The following is a 21,154-nucleotide window of genomic DNA, read 5'->3' as shown; positions in this document are numbered from 1 at the left end:
ACCCCCCTAAAAAAACTCCAAACCAACCAAAACTCCAAATCAACCCTTACCTTCTGTACACAAATAAGGTCCCTTCTATGTCGGTTTTCTCCTACAAGAGACAGCAAATGCATTTCAGGGATGTCTTGTTCACACAGTTATGCAGTTCTGTTTTACAGTGTTTTAATTACAGAGACTTACAATAGCCTTAACTTTCCATAAGGTTTGACATCACAGGGCTAAAAATATCATATTCTATTTTCAGAAACTACCTATGTTTTTCTTACAAAGATCAGGGCATTAATCTCACTTCCAAAAACTTGCTCATGCCAACAATCTCATGATGTGATCTACAGTATTCCACAACCTTGCAATGCTGATCCTGCCAGGGCAGCCTCCAAATATCAGATTGTTTTCCACAATGCTACTGAAATGACAGCAATGACAGCACAGCCAGAAACACCAAGACAGAACTATGAGCCACGGCTGTTTCATACTCCAGTTTCCAGAGCAATCTGCACCATGGGCTTGTAACCCACAAGCACAGAAACTTCGTGCAGCTGCAGGGCTGAAGCTCCCCGAACTTCCACTTCTGTAGCTGTGTGACAAAAACAGCGCTCAGGCCAAAACTTGTGTTTTAATGCAGTGACACACACTAACAACTCTCAATCCCACTCTTCCCGAATTAGGGCGCTGCGCAACAGGCACGAGCAACAACGACAAAAGTACAATTAGAAAAGAGAAAAAGCCAACGGGCACCAGGAGCCAAAGCGCCTCCGGCCCCAGCGCTGCCCCGGCACTGCGAACCCCCGAGCGCACACACGGCCTCGCCTCTCCCTCTCTCTTCCTCTCCTCCTCTCTCTCTTCTTCCTCTCCTCCTCTCCCCTTTCTTCCTCTCCTCCTCTCCCCTTCTTCCTCTCCTCCTCTCCCCCTTCTTCCTCTCCTCCTCTCCCCTTCTTCTCTCCTCCTCTCCCCTTCTTCCTCTCCTCCTCTCCCCTTCTTCCTCTCCTCCTCTCCCTTCTTCCTCTCCTCCTCTCCCCCTTCTTCCTCTCCTCCTCTCCCCCTTCTTCCTCTCCTCCTCTCCCCCTTCTTCCTCTCCTCCTCTCCCTCTTCTTCCTCTCCTCTCCTCCTTCCTCTCCTCTCCCTGCCTCTTCTTCCCCTCCTCTACCTCCCTCTTTCTTTTTCCTCTCCTCTTCCTCTCCCTCTTCTCTCCTCCTCCTTCCTCTCCCTTGTGTTCTCTTCCTCCCTCTTCCTCTCTCTCCCCGCTGCTTTTTCCTCTCCCCTCCCCTCTCTCTCCTTTCCGCTCTCCCCTCCTCTCCTCTCCCCCAGCACAAACACCCTTCGAGTTTGTCACCTCCGCGTGGGGAACGCGCCCGAACCCCCAAAGTTCCCCCGGGGCGAGCGCAGCCCCGCACGGGCCCCGTGCCGGGCCGGGCTGGGCTGGGCTGCGCTGCCGGGGCACGGCCGGGCGCGGCCCCGCCGGACTCACCCACTCGTTGTCCTTGGGGCTGAAGCTGTAGAGCGCGACCTGCCCGGTCACGTCGGCGATGCCGGTGATGAAGGGGTCGTGCTGCCGCAGGGCCGCCAGGCTCATCTCCTGCCCCGCTCTGCCCGCCGCCTCCATCTTGGATCCGGGCAGCCCCGCCCGCGCAACGGCGACAACCGCCCCGGTGCCGCGGCGCGCCGGGCCCGCCGGAACGCCCGGCCCGCGCCTGCCGTTCCGCCCGCCCGGAGCAGCGCCGGCCCCTGCGGCCCTCGGGACCCGCTGCCCTTCCCGGCGTTGTCTGCCCTACAGCCTGGACCTAATCATTGATACAAAAACCCAATAAAAGTCATTAAGAATATCTTAGAGCTCCATAAATCTTCCATCTCCTCCTAATGGTTTTAGCACAGGAGGGCCCCATCTAACCCATAAAATTTTGGGTTTCAGTGGTTCTGTTAGTGATGTTTGCCCACCAAGGGCCAACAGTGACATGATGTCCAAAAATACTTGGATGTAAAATGTCCTGTTACTGACTAACAGCCTTTATTAGAAAAAGACAATGTGAGGAAATTATTAAAGTTTGAAAACTATTTTATAAAGAAACAACATTCTAAGAGCTCAAAAACTAAAAAGAAAGAAAACGACAAAAACTTTTTTAAAGAGCTGGTTTTAAATAGTATCTTAAACATCTGTGCCAAGCTGCTCCTTTCTGCAAGATTATTGCAAGGCAAAGGTACCTTTCTAATTAGAAAGCTTATTGGCAAAGTGTGTGAAATCTTCTCAGGTGTGAGAAGTCCTTGGCTTCATCTTGAACTAAAAGTGAAATACGAGGAGCAGCAATGAAGAAAGGGAGGGGCTGGGTTTGGTTATGGTTTTCCTCTTTGTCTGATAATTCCAGTTCTGCATTTCACTAAATTTATTCTCCCTGCCTATCCCACTGTTGTTGCATTGGAATCAAATATTTTGTATCAGAAGGGATCTACAGCTTGTCATCTGCTTCCTCAGCCTTGAAGCACACCAAGGTATGTTGGATACTCAGAGCCAAGCCCTGCCCTCGGTGTAAACGGTGATTAGTTATAGCTACTCAGGCTTGTTCTGTAATTATTTTATGTTGCAAATTTCCCTGGCCCTCCTTGGAGCTGTGCAGGAGTAACTGCTGGGGAAATGTTCCTCTGTCACTCCCTGTTGCTGATTCTTGCATGGAAGCAGGCAGAGGTGGGATGATGCACATAATGCCCTTTTCATGTTTTCTCTGTGAGTGGGACAGATTCCATTTGTGTTTCAACAAGTGAAGAGAACATTGTGTTCTATATTTCAGTTATGCTGAAGACATTTTCAGTTTCTGCTGAGGTTTTATAGGACAGCATATGATGATTTCTTACCCTAAGTACTGTTATCTACTTAATATATGTTAATATTAAGGTAGGTGAAGTAATAAAGATCTTATTTTATGCTTTCAGTTGCTTGTGACAGCATGGCTGGGACTCTGTTGATGTTTACTCTGGCTGTTGACAGTTCTGCTAAACAAACTCTTTTTCTGGCTCCCGTTTTTACACAGGAGATTATTTACATATTCCCAAAGCTTGTTTGGGCTTCAGTCACTCCTTTAAACTTCCTACAGAAAAGTCTTCTCCAGCTTGCAGTCCCGTTGTTTTTCCCTTGTTAGCTGAGTATCCTCAGCAAAGAATACATTGCTGCTGTGGGGATGAGGGAGAAGAACTCCCAGTCAGTCCATTCTCTGTTATTACTTCAGGCTGAATTAGGGTCCATCGAGTCCTGAAAATCTGAGTGACTCATGAACTCATATTCAGTCTTTGCAGTTTTCCACTTGAAGCAATTGTCAGAAATCCCTGGGTTTGTGAGCTGCTTTGCAAATGACACACTTCTGTTGCTTTGCTTGCAGATGTTTTTCTTTGAGTTGTAAGTGGAGGTAATTCCTGGGCTATTGATTAGTAATTGGATTGTTATCTCTACCTTAAATTTCAGTCATAATGCCTGTAATTCTACAGACTTTTTATTTGCGCTTAGTCTTAGATAGTTATCACCAGGACAATTTGCCCTTTCTCAGTCACTAACAATGAACTTTTACTTTGCATTTTAGTTCTCTGAGTGGTTAAAAAAAAAACAAACCAAGGGGAAGGGGATGCTAGAATTTTGTAAGGGCTGCCATTTTGTTTGAAAAATCCTTTACTTTTAGAGGAGGCATTACTTGAGCATTTTTATTTGCTTATTATTGTTACAGCGTTTACTTCAGTTATATTCTTTGGTCTGCTGTGAAAGCACATTTGATCTTTGCCATTGCTGAGGCTGGTAGTTCCTGAAATTCAGTGTCCTTGCTGTACCTCACTGTACAAATAGTTTTTCCTGTGGTGTTTTTCCAGGCTGATAAAGGACAACTGAGAGCTGCTGCAGTTAGAGATTATGACCCACCTCTGTAAATGGGATTTGTAAAAATCTCACCTCTTGAGGATTAGCACAGAAAGGGTCTTGCATGCTACTCAAGAGCAGTTTATACCATATTTATGACATAAGGAAAAGTTCCCTTCCCTGCAGTTGTTTTGATCCTTAGGAGTGCTGAGTGGATCAGAGAAGCCTTTCATGGGAGTTCCAGCTTGCCATGTGCTCTTTCTGCACTAATGCTGCAGCCACAGGTACCTCGTTGAATATTCATGCTACAAATACTTATTTCTAGCTGTGAAAAATCATTTTCCAGCTCTGCAGAAAAGTTTTCTGAATTGTGACACATTACAGTGGTGTATATATAGCTGTGAGGACAGCCCAGAGGGATCCAGAGCAGTGTTAATCTAACAAATAAAATCCATGGGATAGGATGGTGTGTAAAGGGACTCGTGGTTTTGGAGGGCTATCACACTGACCTACCTGGCTGTGGATATGGGATTTTTTCCTCTTTCCATGCTCTACATAAAGTGTGTAACTCCTTTGCATAGTATCTGGTAGGTGTTGCAATACTGAAATTTGAATTTAACCAGAAGTTTCTTTGGTCTCATTTTGTCATGAAATAGCTGCAGTAATGATTCTGTGAAACAAATATATGACTTTCTTTTTTCTTTCTTTTTTTTTTTTCTTTTTTTCCTCCTTATCAAACTGAAAAAGTGTTCCAGAAAATATGAACCAGGATGCATTAAAAACAACAGCATTTTCTGAAGTAACATATTTTAATGAAATACAAGGGAAATGACATAAAAAAGCATTTAGCCATCTATGTGTTCACTGCCATTTTGGACATGAGTATTACCAACAGTTATGGTCCTTCTAAGAGATGCTAAAAAAAAAAACATTGAAAGAACCAAAGAGGAATCATTACATTACAGTTACAATTCAATAAAAACAAGAGAATGAAAATACTCAATTCGATTTATACAATAAAGTTGTTCCCACAGCAACAGTGTAAGAGGGTGAAATAGGTCACAGGCAGCCCTCCTTACATTGCTCAATAACATTAGAAGGATTAATCATTTATGGATTATCTCCTAGAAACAATGATCTGGTGCAGACAGGTAATCCAATCTCCTCTATCTTTCTAACCTGGTTTGCCGTTTCGCAGGAGGTTGTGGAAGGGTGGTAAGTTTTTCTAGGAAGACATTGCCTGCCAGCCTGAAACATGTAAATTGCTGGAATTTGCTTCAAAATATGACAGCTCTTCTCTGATGAAGGTAGGTAGTGAAATTAGACAGGTAAAATGAACTTTCTTGTAACTAGAGCACAGAGGTTCAGCTCCGAAATTGTATCACGTTCACCCTTAGTGCTAATCTGTCACTGACGGCATAAAGAGAGAAGTTTATCATTGACATCAATCAGAACTAGAGAGGAAATGTTATTCCCAAGACTCTGCGTTTTGCATAAATATCCCATAATGTGTTTTTCCTGACTAAATTTATAGAAAAAATTAAATATAACTTATTTTTGAATACAAGCCTTTCAGTGATGGCAGGCTCTGTAGGTACATTAGATGTAGATGTGCAGCCTGACTTTTATTGCTTGATTTACTTCATGTAATACATTTGGCTCTGAACATACATCTTTAGCCACTTCTGTGATATTTTATCCAGCAATTGCCTCAAGGCCTGCTGCTGAATATATTAGACAGTGATAATTTCATTGCTGAAAATGAACTATATAGCAAATATCCATAGGACAAAATATTGCAGTAGCAAAGGTGCACCATCAGTGATTTTCAATTGCTAATTTCATTTTGTATGTAGTTTCTGTTTTATTGGTATAATAACATTAGGGAAAAAATATTCAATTACTATCACAAGCAGAGTAGCCTGTTCCCCTAAGCCTTCTTGTACAGATTCCTGACTGCACAGTCAAAAGAAAAAAAAAAAAGACAATTAGATTAGCGAGGTCCTGCTCTGTACAGTGAGAAATACATCAGGGATAATTGTGTATCACAGCAGAAACCTCGAGCCTTGAGAAAACTACTTTGGTAGAACTACTTTAGTTTTTAACTCAGGCAGTTTTTAATTACTGAGTTATCTACCTTAAATATATTGTGTCAGCTTTATGGAGTTATTGTGTGCTTATATTTTTGTCTTCATGTAAGCATCCTTTTGTTCCTGAGCCACTTTTGATGCCCTTTAAAAACTGAGACTGTCACATAAATTTTAAAATGTAGGTTTCTGTGCTCTTTATCTCTGAAGTCTTGCTGTAAAATAGCTAGTCAGAATTCCTTTTCCATATTTTTAACTGACCCTCTTGCAAAATATGCACATATCAGGGCAATCATCTTTGAAATAGGTGAGATAAATTTTTTATGACCAAATGTGTATTTTTCAATACGCTTTTCTTGATGTGGCACAACCCTAATAAAGAAAATGCACCACAATTCTGAGAGTAAATAGCTTCTGGAGCTTTTCAGACATGACTGAGAACAAATAGAATGTAAAACAGCCAGGTGATTTGAGCTGCTTTTGATGCTTCTTGGGTTTTCCAATGTCAGAGGAATGGGAATTAGTAAACCTGCATTCATTTCATAGGTTAGTAAACCACTTCAGCTCTCTGTGCCTTCATTTTCCCAGACATAAAATGAGTACAGTATATTCACTCATCATTATAAATTCCACTGAAATACTTTTTTGAAGCTCAGTATAAGCAGTAGGTATTCTGATGATGTTTCACTCCTCCAGGGAAGGGCTGGTGTGTTGCTGAGGTATCACGAGGTCTCATTTGAAGGTGAGGGCAGCATTGTTGTGTTGTGATGGCACAGGAGCAGCTCAGCAGGGTTGCTGTGCTCTGGCCTAGTGGGTGTCCTTGGGCCCCTCAGTGCCACCCAACACCTTCTCTGGGTGCTTTTCTGCTCCTGGGGCTGGGCTGCAAGTGGGAACATACTCAGGTGTAGCCGCAGACCTCGAGCATGGCAGCGGTTCCTTCCTGCACAGGGATCTCCTGCTCTTTGCTTTGTCAGCTTTCCTCAGGTTGTATCACGTCCAAGAGTATTCAGTGACATAACCATGTTGATTGAATGTGTGTTGTGTGCTAAATTCTGCCATTATCCATTGCAGTCAGGAGTCCATAATGTGTTTCTGCTTTGAAATCAAACTCGGAGGCAGACTCAGCCCCTCTGGGATGGGATGGCCTCTCTCCAAGGGGTGAGGAAGGCGGGCGAAGAGGAGAGGGAAGGTGTCACCATACTCGGTGAAAAGGGAAGCTCAATTACATCATGACTAAGGAAATAAACTGGATGAGATCCTAAGCTCTTATTTGGCTTCTTTTCACCAATTAAGTTCTGGCTGATAGAGAATTCCTTTGCTGTAGTCACTGAGAAGGGAGCCATAAAGTTGTCTGCCAGAGATCCCCAGGGGAGCCCTGTGGATAAGATGTGGGAGGAGTGGCACGGGAAGGGCGTTTCAAGGGGAAGGCATTAACACACTACGGTGTGGAAATTTGCAACCAGAGTAGGACAGAGCTTAGGGTGAGACATCACTGTAGCTCAGGCAGGCCTTGAGGGCTGTGATGGAAGTGCAGTTGCAGGTTTTCATTTTGGGACCTCATGTCCCTTGACTCTGGTGTAAGAAAATAAATGATCTGGTAGCAAAGTGTTACTTAAGAACAAAAGTGGTAGCAGTTTATTTAATTAATTTCAGATGGGCTGTGTGCAGTTATGTGCATAGAGCAAAATGGCAGTCAGTTATTTCCTACAACATTTTCCACAGAATTCCGTGTACAGATTTCATTTTGAAAACAAATGTAACTTTAGAGATTGATCTACAAATTAGGTTGCTTGCTTAGGCAAGTTTTCAAAGGAAAAAGAACTAACATGTTGTGTGTTGAAACCATCCACTACATTCACACAGAAATTTTCCCCCAGAGGCATGTCACAATAAAATTACTTTTGCATGTGAAATTAGTGCACAGAACTGTTGAATCCAAAGAGCTTGTGCAGGGGTAAGAGATTGTGTCAGGTAAGGATTGAAGAGCTGATGAGCATCTCTACAATGGATTGTAATAATCTCAAATAATTATTTAAACACCTCTTGAGTACCAGTTTTCATGACAGGCTCCAATAGGTTCTTTCAAGACTGTCATAGTCAGTACAACTACTTCCCATTTTCAGAATTACTACCTCTTTTAAAGTCTGTATAAGCAAAGTGAGTTTCAAAACAATTAAATCTAACAGACTTTGAGAGCTGCAGTGTAAACAAAGCACATATGCACAAACAGCTGAAGGACCACATCTCCTCTTGCTTTTTCCTTCTGGTGTGATGCCTCCCAGAGCTGGCAGGTTCAGCCAGGCTCTGCAGCCCTGGGGTGACACAGTGCCTGCCTGAGTGCCCAGCTCCTCCTCTGCCTCTGAGGACAATCTGGGGCTGATGACAGCTGGCCCAGAAATCCATGATGGGTGGGTGACGCTTGCCATGCCTGCCTTTCCCCTGTCCCTGGGTGCACCTGGCATTGGTCAGACAGAGACGGGGCATTTTTAGGAAGCTGACATCCTTGGTTGGACTGGGAAAAATTCTGATCGGCTCTGTTTTCCTGATGGAGTTGTTCTGTGGATAACTAGGGGGTGGTTATGTCTTGGAGGTAAATTGGGCACAGAGGGAGAGCTGTCAGTGCACCTGCAGTGCATGGGAAGGGACTGAAGGACCAGCTGAGGGAAAGGCTGTTCCTCCTGCTCTTTGCTTTAGCTCTCGATAGCAAGAGTGTCCACAGGAGAGGAGAAGGGGAGCTGAGCCTGAAGGAAGGTCTCAGGAGACAGACAGACATGTTTTTGTAATATATTTGTGTGGTAAGGGGACTGTTTATAACATCTATAACATTTATAACATGGGCATATATTTTTGTAAGATTCTCCAGTTATATCCTGTTGGGTTTTGTTTTGGTTTCTGGTTTTATTTTGTTTGTTGTGTTTATGGTTTTGAGGGTTTTTTTCCCCCTGTGAGTTTGGTTGTTTTGGATTTTATTTTTGGGCTCACTCTTAAATTCTAGTTGTTGTGGGGAGCTGGCCAAGTAGGCTGTTTAAACTTCTAAGATTTAGCACTTCAGGGCCACCATGTGATTCATGAGCTTCTGTGACACAAGAGCCAGGCAACGCTGTTGGCTTACTGTGGGGAATGCTGAAGTTAAAAGGGCAATAACCTGGTTTTCTTATTCCTTTAGGAAATCCCCCCAATATTGTGTAATATCAGGATTTTTACATTTATTCAACCTCAGATATTCCTTTTATAGGCTCTAAGCTATTCACAGTGCCTGTGTAGTGGTTGCATTTCTGCAAAGTGCTCTCTGTGTCTTAGTGGCCCCAAGCCAACTGAGGGCTTTGAGGGGTGATAACTATTTGTTTGGGTTTAATCAGCGAGAGACTCACTAAGTGAAATCCACTGCAAGTGAAAGCTGGTAACTGAAATCCTGACTTTATGAGGAAAACGTGACTGCCAGAATAAGGGCATTTTGTCAAACATTTTGAGAAATAAAAAAAAATAAATGTATGATAATGAAGTTAGTTGTACAAATGTATTTTATCGTCATCATGTCAGCAGAACAAAGACAAACTTATTTCAATCCCCATTAGTTCTTTCTAACTTTGACAAAAAATCAGAGAGGAAGATAAAGAAAATGTCCATATTCTATCTCTTTAAGTTGATGTTTCATTTGCATCTCTAGTCAGAATTTAATTATTAATGTTTCCTAAACCTATTCTGGTAATGGGCTATTTGCAAACTGTTCACCGAGATTATTATTTAAGATTTATCTTAATTGTCATTTTAAGCAACATTGCGCTGGTTCTGGAAATGCTCCCAAAGCCATCAAGTGTTCTCCAGAGGATGTGCTAATGAGATGTATAATAGGACATTAAGATGAATTTATTATTTTAATTTATACATAAAAATGTTATTTTTGATACTATTGTTACCGATTTCTCATTAAAAATAAGCTAATTCTAGAAAATGTTTACCTTGTGAGATTGTCAAAGGAGAATGCCTTGCTTATATGTCTGTAGCAGCAGGGCCTGTGTGTAGACTTCTTATATAATCAGCAAAAGGGTAAGAGAGGAAAAAAGCAGCTGAAATGTAGATCTGTAGCAAGATCATCTGTTGGTTCATGGATTTTTGAGGCTACTACAGTCTCTTTCGGGCCCAGTTTCCCTCATATTTCATCTAGAACTGCCTTTTTTTTGCACTTCCTCCAAGCTTATGAAAGGCAGGAATTTTGTAAATCTCCAAACCTTGTTTTTCCAATGTGTGGCTGTTATGGGCTTCACTCATGTGTGTAATCCAGGGGAGCTGCTCCCAGCTTTAGTCTGGATCTGGATGGCCCAGACTGACCTCAGTGGTGGGCTGATAAGGACTGATGGTTGAGCTGACCCTTTCAGCAAGTCCACAGCCATGGTGACTGTGGTCACCCAGGGAATGCTCACACTGGTAACATCAGTGCTATTTAAGGGAGCATCTAAATTTGTTCTCTGACTAGTCAGTAGATGAGGTGTGTGGCTATTTGAAAATGCTCATTTTGTGACCTTTGGTTTGCATCCAGGACCTATTTAAGTCCTAACCTTTGGCTTGTATCTTTGTTTCTGGCTCAGCCTCTTGACCTTTGGTATTTAGCCTGACTGCTGGTCTTTGGGTGCCAGATCACCTCTTGTCTTAGGCTTGGATTTTGGTGTTGGATATTAGCTCCAACTGCTTATTGCAGCTTGGCACTTAGATTTTTATATGTGCTTTTGAAATTTTCCCCTTAGGGCACTAATTGTACTTCTTAGATTTCTCTTTCAGCGCTTATGTAAAACTCTTGTAATCGGAACAGCTCTATTCTAAACACATCCCTTTTCTCATGGGTCATTAAACTGAGGATGCAGAGCTGTTTGGACACTCCTCCAGGGATCCCTGATTCCTACTCAGCATGAGGAGTCTTTTGGTTGCCTTTGTGCTCTCACTCGTGTGATGTGCAGGTGGGTGGGTGCCCAGCAGCAGAGCCTCAGCCCCAGGTGGCCGTGGGAAGTCTGTTTTATGGCTGGACATTCCAAAAGCCAAAATGAGTGCAAGCCTGATAAATCCTAGCATCCTGTTTGCTGCAAATGTGCTGCTGAGACTCCAGCCTGTAAATTTGACCCAATGTGTAAGAATGGAAAGCTCTCCATAAATTAAAACGAGATCAGTTAATTTCCTCCTAAGACATATTACATAAAATGGCAGCAAAATCATATCTAAGGAAAATAAAACCAACCCCAACATCCCTGGGGTATTTTCAGTAAAAACATCACAAAATTCTGTTGCTTTTGGAGGTCAGATGGCAAGCTTCATGTTCACAGTCGTGACTACATGCTCCTGTGAGTTTGTTTGCCTGGCTTTGCAGGGACTGTTCGCGTGAATAACTGCTCCTGCAGAGTGAATAAAGGCATTTGCAATCTGGTCCCAGCTGGAAACTTATTTCTGAAGCCAGTTCACTCCCTTCATAAAGCACAGATTCTTTATTTTATCTTGTTTTGTGTTTAGTTCACATGATGTGAAATCTTTAGGTTGACTGCTATACCATTCCGAATTGCTTCCTACTGGAAGAGGCGTACGTTTTATAGCTCTTAATTCTTTCTGGACACATATTTGGAGTAGAGATATTCTTCTTGTCTAGGAGGAGAAGGGTAATTGCTGCCTGCCTGGATATCAGTTAATTAGCAGTCTCCTCACCAGTGGACGCCTGGCTAAATCCACTCCTTTGCTGAGTAATTTATTAAATAACTACAAGAGTATTCAGGCAACCCCGACAGTATTTTATAACAAAGCACTAATTATTTGGTATATTAGTGGCAAAAGAGATGTAAGGAAATAAAGGGCATATATTCTCAGTTGCTTACCAACCTTTCTTTCACACCTTTCTCTTGGATCACAGAGCTCAGTGAATTGGATCCAGTCGTTCCTCAAGTGAGGATGTGGCATAATTTCAGATAGTTATTGACTATCCTTTTCTTCCATGGTTAATGCAATCTTGCCCTGGTTTGGAATGCAGAATAACATTTCAAGCAGGAATCACTGTCATAGCCCTGGCAAGGCTGCTTAGATAGGGAGAATCAGCTCCACTGAGTGCTGACGCCTGTGCAGTGGCTTGGGAAATGTGCGGAGGAAATGCCTGATAAACCTTTTGCTCGGCTGCCCTGTCACATCTTTGTGGGGCTGTCCATTAACGTGCCACCAGCCCAGTGACAGCACTGGGGTCTGCCCAGATCACTTGGCCGCTGTCAAGTGGATAAGACAAGCTTTCTGGGGAATGTACCAAGATAATTACAGGAAGGTGAAGCTGAATTGTGGGCATGTGCTGCACCGAGTGCTCTGAGCAGAGGAGGCTTTATTCTGCAGCACAGAGACCAGATGGACTCTGTGACTGTTCTTTCGGTTTCTGGGGAGAATTCAATACATATGGTCTGGAATCAACACCTTGTTTTGTCAGTACAAGTCACACCATCACACCCTCCTGCCCTTCACTATTTTTTGTTGTTGTTGTATAAACAGAAGATCTACTGGTAGCAGGTAGGTGTTAAGGCAGCCTTCTGAAATTTGCCAGCTCTTTATCCCTTTTGCTGAACCCCTGCTGGAATCAAATAGCCCAATTTCTTTTCTTCATCATTCCTGCAGGGTACAGACAGCTGTTATTTTGAAGAGAGGCTTTGTACCATAGTCATTCTTCTCAGCAATTCGAAAAAAAAAAAGCACAAGCTTTCTCTTGCTCTAATGTCTTATCAGATGGTATCTGTTGATACATATATAACATCCTACTGTATAAATTGTGAAAGTGGAGGGTCAATAGTGTTAATGGCTGGGTCTAACTCTGTTCTTTTAGGGCCAGTCCTGGCAGTGTATCTGAGATATCTTGGCACACAAAAGGAACACACAGGTATTTCCCAGGTATTACTGAATAATACCAGTGGTCAGTTTAATGCTGGGATACGCTGGCTGGGGAGAAAGCACACTCCAGTTTTTGGGTACTCCTTTCCAGTACATGATTTACCTACAAAACTGAGCACTTTAACAAGTGTTAAAACATTACTCTGCATGGCACTGCAGTTCTTCTGTTGCAGTGGTTTTTTTTTCCCATGGAAAACAAGGTTTAGCTCCATATCTTAGTATACTGAATTTTAGTGTGCTGCAGATTAATTTAAAGAGACCCCCATTACAAGCAACTTTAATAAAATTGGGGACCTGGCTTGATAACTATAGTTTAAATATATATGACTGTACTCCATGGTATGCTCATAAAAAAGAATTTAAAATCCTTTCTTGTCTATTGGTTAAAATAATTTGCATTTTAATTTTATCTAGAACTTTTCTGCCACGTCTTGAATTTGTGTGAAATCGTGAAGCTTTGTTTTTAATGAAATGGGCATGGTACAAAAAAAAACCAACTATAATTTTAGATTTTTGTATATAATGGGCAGAGACCTAAATGATAAATTTTGATGTCTGTTGGTTCTTCCTTGACTAAACACCTGCCCATTCTTTAGTGATGTTTATGCTAGGGCAGATTTGCTGTTGTGTCATCTCACAGTTTTAGAATATTAAGACAGTAAACAGCACAGAAAATAAATTTTTCATATTGGAGACAACTAACTCACACCAGGACCAAAATGTGTTAAAGAGCAAAGCTGAAACTTTGCACTGTCCTCTTGTTACAGACCAGAAATCAGGAGTGTGGGCAACACAGACCAGATAATTTTTGGGCTTTAATGGGTTTGACCTCGAGTCTGTTCAGAACATTTTCCACATGAATAGCAAATCTGAACTAGTCTTACAGGTAAAAGAGAAACAGAAACCCACGGTCCTCAGAATACATTTTTGTTTTATTTAAAAGAGTTAGTTTTCAAGGTAGAAGGGGTTAGTAATGATCCTTTAAAATGATGATGATTTCTTTCTTATTTTAAAAAATCTCCTTACTGAAATGTTCTTAAATGTTGTTTAGAATGCTTTCATTTAAATTAAATGGTTGAGTGGAATGAGATAAAGAATTGTGCTGAATTCAGCAACCTTTCCAACGGTGGTGCCAGTTTGCTCTCTTAGGAAAGATCTGGAGGATTATTCATCAGTGGTCACTATTGCAGCTCTTGTACCTCACTGACCACTGGAGTTGCTGTCTTTTGTTTTTGCAAAACCAGCTGAAGTTTGATTTCATCCTGGGCTGCTCACACGGACTCGGTGCACACTTGCAGGGTGAATGAAGATCATTATTTTGAGAGAGGCAATTTTCATGGATTCCTTATATTTGATGTTGCATAGGACTTGAATTGTGCACTGTGGACTCTGTAACTCAGTTTCATTTCATATTTTAGAAAGCACACCTGTAGCTTGTGAGTTAAAAAAGTCATTGAGGCTGTTATTGTCCATTGCACTCGTGCTTTGACTTCTCCTTTGTGGTTCTCCTCATTCATTAATGCTGACATGCTGACTGATCTCACATTTTATGAGGCACAGACACTCCATATGTATGAGAAAAACCTGCCAGAGCCTGGGAGGCTTTTTTTTCTCCAGTGAATTGATTATCTTCAAAGTCCTGTCCCATATCTATTTTCTTTTTTTTGGCAACAAGATCTTCCTGTGTGTCAGGGTATCAAAGGTGCCTTTAAACCAGCCTATTTCCACAGCTGAGGGATCAGCCTTAAGGTGGTGTTGGTTTAGGATGTATTGGAGGGTTTGGGTGTGAGGCATTTTACAACTGCACAACCTCCACAGTGATGGCAGGGGTTAAATTGCCTTTAATCCCCGAGTATACACTAGCACAGGCTTATTCTGGCTCCTGTTTTTTCACTGTAATTCCCATCTACTTTGTGGATCTTACACTTAGATCTATTCTAATGGCCTTCGGGAAGTGATTAACATAACCTTCAGCTGGGAAAAGAATTGCAAAACTCTTGTGAAAAATTTTGTTTTACCTCTTTGATTTGTGGAGAAGTATCTGTATTTCACCCTGACTCAGAGGCACTTCCTCTGCTCCCTCGGCCTCCATGGAGGAGCAGGTGGAACAGGCCTATCCCTGCATTCTGCATGAAATTGGCTCCTTTTTCTCTTGCCACAAGGCTTGGACAGAAATGAAATAGTGGATGGTCATTTTGCTGCTGTTATGTATCCCCATATCTATCAGGCTTTCCCTGATACAAGTTAGGATGACTTGCTGGAAAAGCAAATAATGCCTTTCCCTGTGAGGATTCCCACCTTGCAGAGCTCAGGACGAATGTCCTCCCCAGCCTTGCTTCCCTAGAATCCTTTTTGCACTGTTTGGAAACTGCACTGAGACCAACCAAGTGGAAGTTCCCACATCATTTCCAGCCCAGGCAGAGATCATGCTGACCTTGCCCAGACTTTATGCTTGAATGTTTCCTGTATGCTCAAAATTCCAATAAAAAAATGAGGGCTTTGGTTATGGAGAATAGTACAGTGATAGGTACTGAATAATTTGACACAGGTTTCTGACTGGCTGGAGGTCGTTTAAGGCTTTGAAACTAACCGTGTAAAAAAGGTGATGTGGAAGCTATTTTTGGAATAAAAGCAAATTTTAAGGTGTCTTTAGTGGTTCACAAGGATGAACCTTGTAAAAAAAAAAAAAGTACCTGTTTATATCTTTTCAGAAGGGATATTGTAATTGCTTGTTTTGTTAATATAGAATACTGAGTGGAGAAAATGTCCAGTGCATTTTAAGCAGATTTGAACTTCATGTTCTATGAATTTGGCATAGATAATAAATCAGTAGCAGCTCTTTTTAGTCTCTTTTCTTTCCCTCCCTCCCTGATTATGGATCGCAGACACAGGATGTATGATTTATAAAATGTATACAAGTGCAGACACATTCCTAGCTGTTAGGGCAGCTTCAGGTGATTCTATTTACTTTTACTGCTTTGAAAGCTGATAAAATTTTAAATTTCCAATAAGCTGTAGGAAAAAAAAGACTTTTTACTGTTGGAAAATACCTAATTCAAAATATCTTCCAGTGGTATGGCAGAAGAACTTGATATGGAAAACATTTAAAATGTTTTAAAAATGAAACTGAATGCTGAATTTCAACATTCCTGGTTTTCACTTGGATCTTTTTTCTTGTTCAAACTTTTAGCTGTATTGTAATATTTCAATATTAATGTAAAAATATTTCAACAGGACCTGGCTGATATTCCTAAATTAAGGCGGTGCAATCCACATTTCACCAAACATTGTCAGGTTTCAGTATTATTATTACCCACTAAGGATGAAAATAAACTTTGAAATGCCTGGATTTCCCAAAGGATAGAAAATTTATTTCTCTAACTAGAAGTGTTTTGCCACATTCCTCCCTGAAGTAGGATCTGTGCCCTTATTACACAGTGTGCTTCCTCTTGCAGTCTTGGTGATCAAAGCTTGAGAGCTGTCAGGTGAGAAAAAACGTGTAGCACGTAAGAAGTGTGTATCAGTAACATATTGTTTTAAACCAAAGAAAATTACGACCAAAAAAAAAAATCATGTTTCTTTTCACCTTGCAACTAAATCAATCCAGTGTTAATTAATCTTCAGAGGCAGCAGTAGCTTCGGAAAATATTGGCTTTTCCGAGATTTTTATCAGCAGAAAGTCCTTGGTCTCCAAATACACAGCACAGAACTGTTTTTACAGTTCCAAGGGATTATTTAAAGAAAAAAAGAAGTTGCATCAAGATTTTTAGTCTCACTGAAGTCCATGAGCATTGGATTAGGTCCTTAGATCCGGTTATGTAAACATTTCTGTAACATTTTTAGACTGTAATGTTTGGCCTGTTACTATAGAGCGCTGCAGTGCTTTTCATAGCTTGATGTTTTAATACCTACATTGAAGAGCTTATAATATATTTTTTACCTGATACATCCACTTCTCATGTTAACATTCCTTTCCTTTCTGTCCTCATCAAAGCATCAGAAACAGCTGCCTGGGGTCTGACACCATGTAGGAATGCTGCTGAGTATCAGTGATCCTCAATTCACAGGAGAGGAAAGCTTATCCTTTGCATTTCATATTGCAGCTATTTCCTGTTTAAGGGTTTTTTAATCCACTGTTCTTGCTCCTTGTGCCCAGTGAGTGGATAAATTCACCCCTTCCCCCCCGGTGAATGCTGCCTTGAAGACTTTCAACCTATTTTCTCTGTTCCTTACTCTGTATAAGCTTTATCTCTGTCTAGCTTTATCTGTGTATAAAGGGTCGGTGCAGAGTTTAGGGTTTTTACTCAAGAATGCTTAAACCCCCCATAAAACCTGGCTTTAGGTGTTAGCTGGGCCTGCAGTGCCACAGGAGGGCTGTGCTTTGCAGAGCAGGCCTGGAAGGAGAGGAGCAGGAAACACCTGGCTTTGGTTCAGGAGCTGCATGGTCAGGTACACAATGAAGACAACACTCCTCGTTCTGGGGTCCTGTTAGAAGGAAATAAGGACCTCAGGTTTAAAAAGACTCGACTCTTTCCCATTAATTCTGCACACTGCACTGACTTTTCACCTAGTTTTTTGAAAGGTGTATCTCACTATTAACTGGATAGTGTTAAACAAAGGGAGCAGATTGATCTAAAGGGAGTGAATTATAGCTGCCTTGTGTCAGAACTGCTGAGGGATTGCACACCGAACAAAGTGAAACATGTTCCCCCAGTCATTGTTCATTCACTCTACTCTCCTGTGCCATCTGTTACGCGGTGCAGTGACACGCTAAATCACCCAATCTCGAAAGCATCAGCATTTTGCACAAAGGAAAAAGACTGAGAGTGCCAGGAAAATGCTTCTGAATGTGCGACCTGTATCTTATGCAAGCAGTGTGCCCTTCCCTGGCAGCACAGACAAGCAGGGGAGTGGAGTTCCACCTCTTCTCTGTGCTAAATGACAATGAATGTTATATTATAACATGCATGCATGATCTGAGAAACTTATGACAGAACTGTGGTTCTTAAGCACCAGCAGTGTTAATTACTACAGTGAAAATAATTCCTTTGCTACCAAATTAAACTGATGTTGCGTGGGCATGTGTCTGTTTTAATATTGCTTTTAATACCCTGTTTTTTACAGCCATCAGAGCTGTCCTAAGATGAGCACAATGTAGTGTTCCATGTTCAGCAGTTGCGCTGCTTGAAGAATGATGTAATAGACTTTCTCAAACACTTGAACATATAGTATGAAGGATGCACAGCTGCCCTTCTTCCAAAGCTGCTGGAAGAATATCACAGTCCCAACCTCATTTATGAAGTCCAGGAAGATGTGACCCTTACAAAGTCAACGGGATTGGGTGACCTATATAGTTGTTGTCTTACAATCTTTGTTATAACTAATTCTGAACGTGAGAAATAAGCACCCTCTTTTTTGAGTTACTGGAATCCTTCAAGTCCTCATAAAAATTTACAGAGATAATAATAGCAATCACATATTGCACAGATAGTACAGTTCATCTCTAAGTGCTTTTTAAAGATAAGAAGCATCTTCATTGATGCTGAAACAAAATTAAAATGGCTTGTGCTAAGTCCCACAGCATCTACTGACAAAGATGGGCAGTGATGAAACCATCCAATGCAGGGAGTCTGTGCAACAGTAACTTTATCTTTGTTGTTCTTGCCATTTTCTATTAATCACACCTGTTAAAAAACTTTTAAAAACATAAAAAATAATAACTAATACTGTAATCTGTGCACACTTTACCTTAGCATTACCCAGCTCTGTTACTGCAAGAGGTAGTCCTATGCTTAGTCCCGTTTTCTTCTTGTGTTTTGGAGATTTGGAGTGCTGCAGCAACAATCTCAATGCTGAAAGGAAGAGGGGAGAAAGGCATTCTACACTGCTTGAAAGAAAACTCTTATATTAGTGGCATTTGCCACTCCTCAAACCAGTCCAAGCAGACATATTCTCCTGCCTTCCCAAAGTGAAGTTTGATCTTTGCTGTTCAGATGTAATATTTGTGTGTGGTCTGCCTTTTCTTTATACCTTATTTACTTCCATTGTACTGCAGCATAAATTTGACTTAAATTACCATATTATTACTTCCCCTTCTGGATCTTTTAAACCATTCATAGTAGTTTCATAACTATGTATCTCACTGTGCTTTCAGTGCAGTTCCCTCTCTATCACACCCTGGTAATGAAAGAAGGGATAGTTTTCCCAGCTTTGTGAGATACTGTTTGTTCCTGACAGGTGAAGGTATCTTAGGATGCTGTCCTTGAAACCTTTGCTTTCCTTTTTGTTGTGTTCTTATTGTGTCTGCCTGGGCTTTAAGTTTTATGCTCTGCCAAATTTTAGCCCGGAGTGACAGCAGAGAAATGAGCATTATAATGAAAGTGCTGACAAACCCTTAGCTGTAGTGACGTGAACGGCACAGCTATCATTTGAGTTTGCTGTGTTCTTTACTGTAAATCTTTAATGCTATTTTCTCCTTTTATCCCGTGTTGAGCAGTGGGATTACTCAAGTGGTTTATGGCTTAGAAGTTGTGCAGTTAAGTGAGTTGTTCAGTGGGGTGGAAGGACTCCTCTCTGGGGGCTACCTCCTTCTTTTAGAGGTGTGGAAAAGTTTGGGATTTGAGAAGGAAAAATGCTGTCAGCAAGAGGGTCGATACTTCATTGCCATTCCAGCACTGCCATCAACTTTGACCCCGAGATCACTCCCCCTAACGACACCAAATTTTGTGTGTGCTGGCTGAGGTAAGGTTAGTGTCCTCTGAGGTGGAAGAAACAGGGCATTTTGTGCTGTAAAGGGGAAAAGAGTGAAGCCTCAAAGAGTGAGAAAATTTAACTTGTAATAAAGAAGTGTCAGTGGATGATGTAGGCATTAATATTTTAGACTGTAATTCATTTGGAGCAGGATGTCTGCATTCCTGTGTGCACAGATGCTGCCCAAAACATTTCTGACATTACCATAGTGCAAATAATGTATGGACTAGCTATGAATCCATACTGCAGTGCCATTCCCTGTCTGCACGTACCTGATGCTGCAGCAATGGAAGTAACAATGCTGTGGAGTATCCCTTTGATTTCAGTGGCAGCAAAAACAATTCTTGAAGATGCCTTTTGGACTGGATCTCTAGCTTTTCTAAAATGGCAGAAGTTGTTTCATCTCAAATATGCTCTGGTATTTTATACCAGACAAGGATTTTGCTCCAGGAATCGCCTCTGCCTGATTCCAGTCAGATGCAATTAGCGTGTGGGTGGATGTGTGGCTCTCCCTGTGCCATGTGACCAGGTAATGCTAAAGAAGAGGGAACTGTAATCCCTTTAGCTCCACCATATATCTTCCCATGGTGACTGAGATTAACACTGTGTCAATTTGAACAAAGTAAAAATGGTATGCATATATTAAAAAAGATAAAACAAGGTGAATGTGCAGAGGGATGTTAAAAGCCTGCAGACATCCACTGACTGACATGAGCCTCAGGAAGCTGAGCCCCATTTACCCATTGGGGAAATGAAATCTTCATCTTTGGGCATGGAGAAGACTTGACTGTGCAAGGCCATGAGCAACCTGATCTAAAATGGTTCTGCTCCGAGTAGGGGATTGAACCAGGTGGGTTCAGAGGTCCTTTTCAGCTGATATTCCTCTGTGAGTCTAGTCCATTAAGAGAAATATTAGTGATGAAGTCATTGTCCTTTCTGTTGTGAATCTGACAAAACTTCTTAAACAGTGGGTGCTTAGACCTGTCCAGAGGGAGATTAATAGCTCTGGCAGGATCACTGAAGGAAGACCCTTCAAATTTATTGTACCAGAAACAGATTAACTCATTGCTGTCAGCAAAGTTAAGGTACAAGCTTTCATTTCACCTCCTGTGCTTCCCTGTCACAATGAGATCTGTATTTCTCTCATTCTTTACTATGATCTTTGAATAAAAATGCTGATGACTCAAAAGTTCACCTGCTTTGTCTGAAATTATCCCACTTTTCCTTTGCTTTACTGTATGGAAATGATGTTGATTCACAGAGATTACTGTGCATCACCTACCTTTGCTCTTTTTCTTTTTTGCTTTTCACATGTGACAGCATTATATCACAGGCCTTGCACCTACTTCTCAGGTTCTCTGGAGCAGGGATGATTTGGGGAGTTCCTGGAATGGTGTTCCACAGATGTGGCTGCCCTGGGGAGCACTGCTGTCAGCTGCTTTCCATGAGAAACAGCACAAACCCTTCAGATCGTTGGCTCTCTTTAACTCCCCTCCATCTTTCAAGATTTCACTATATAAAGAAGGCACACAGCCACATTGTCTCTACAACTGTGTGTAACACTTGATGTCTTGAGCTGACAGCTACCACC

General features: G+C 41.7%; 2 protein-coding genes across 2 annotated transcripts in view; one reads left to right on the top strand and one right to left on the bottom strand.

Moving 5' to 3' along the window:
* DCP1A (decapping mRNA 1A) overlaps positions 1-1,644 on the bottom strand; it is a 30,618-nt gene extending 28,974 nt beyond the window's left edge. The window contains exons 1-2 of the mRNA XM_050313303.1: positions 1,469-1,644; positions 51-91 (exon numbers count right to left, since the gene is read on the bottom strand). Coding sequence (XP_050169260.1) covers positions 51-91; positions 1,469-1,603 — 176 coding nt within the window. The 5' untranslated portion in view covers positions 1,604-1,644. The remainder of the gene's footprint in view (positions 1-50; positions 92-1,468) is intronic.
* CACNA1D (calcium voltage-gated channel subunit alpha1 D) overlaps positions 1-21,154 on the top strand; it is a 212,815-nt gene that overhangs the window by 4,974 nt on the left and 186,687 nt on the right. The window lies entirely within an intron of this gene.

This window comes from Myiozetetes cayanensis, unplaced genomic scaffold (assembly GCF_022539395.1).
Source record: "Myiozetetes cayanensis isolate MyiCay16 unplaced genomic scaffold, myiCay2020 scf18, whole genome shotgun sequence".
NCBI lineage: Eukaryota > Metazoa > Chordata > Aves > Passeriformes > Tyrannidae > Myiozetetes > Myiozetetes cayanensis.
Note: the sequence above shows the minus strand (reverse complement) of the source record. Positions and strands in the feature narration are given on the sequence as shown.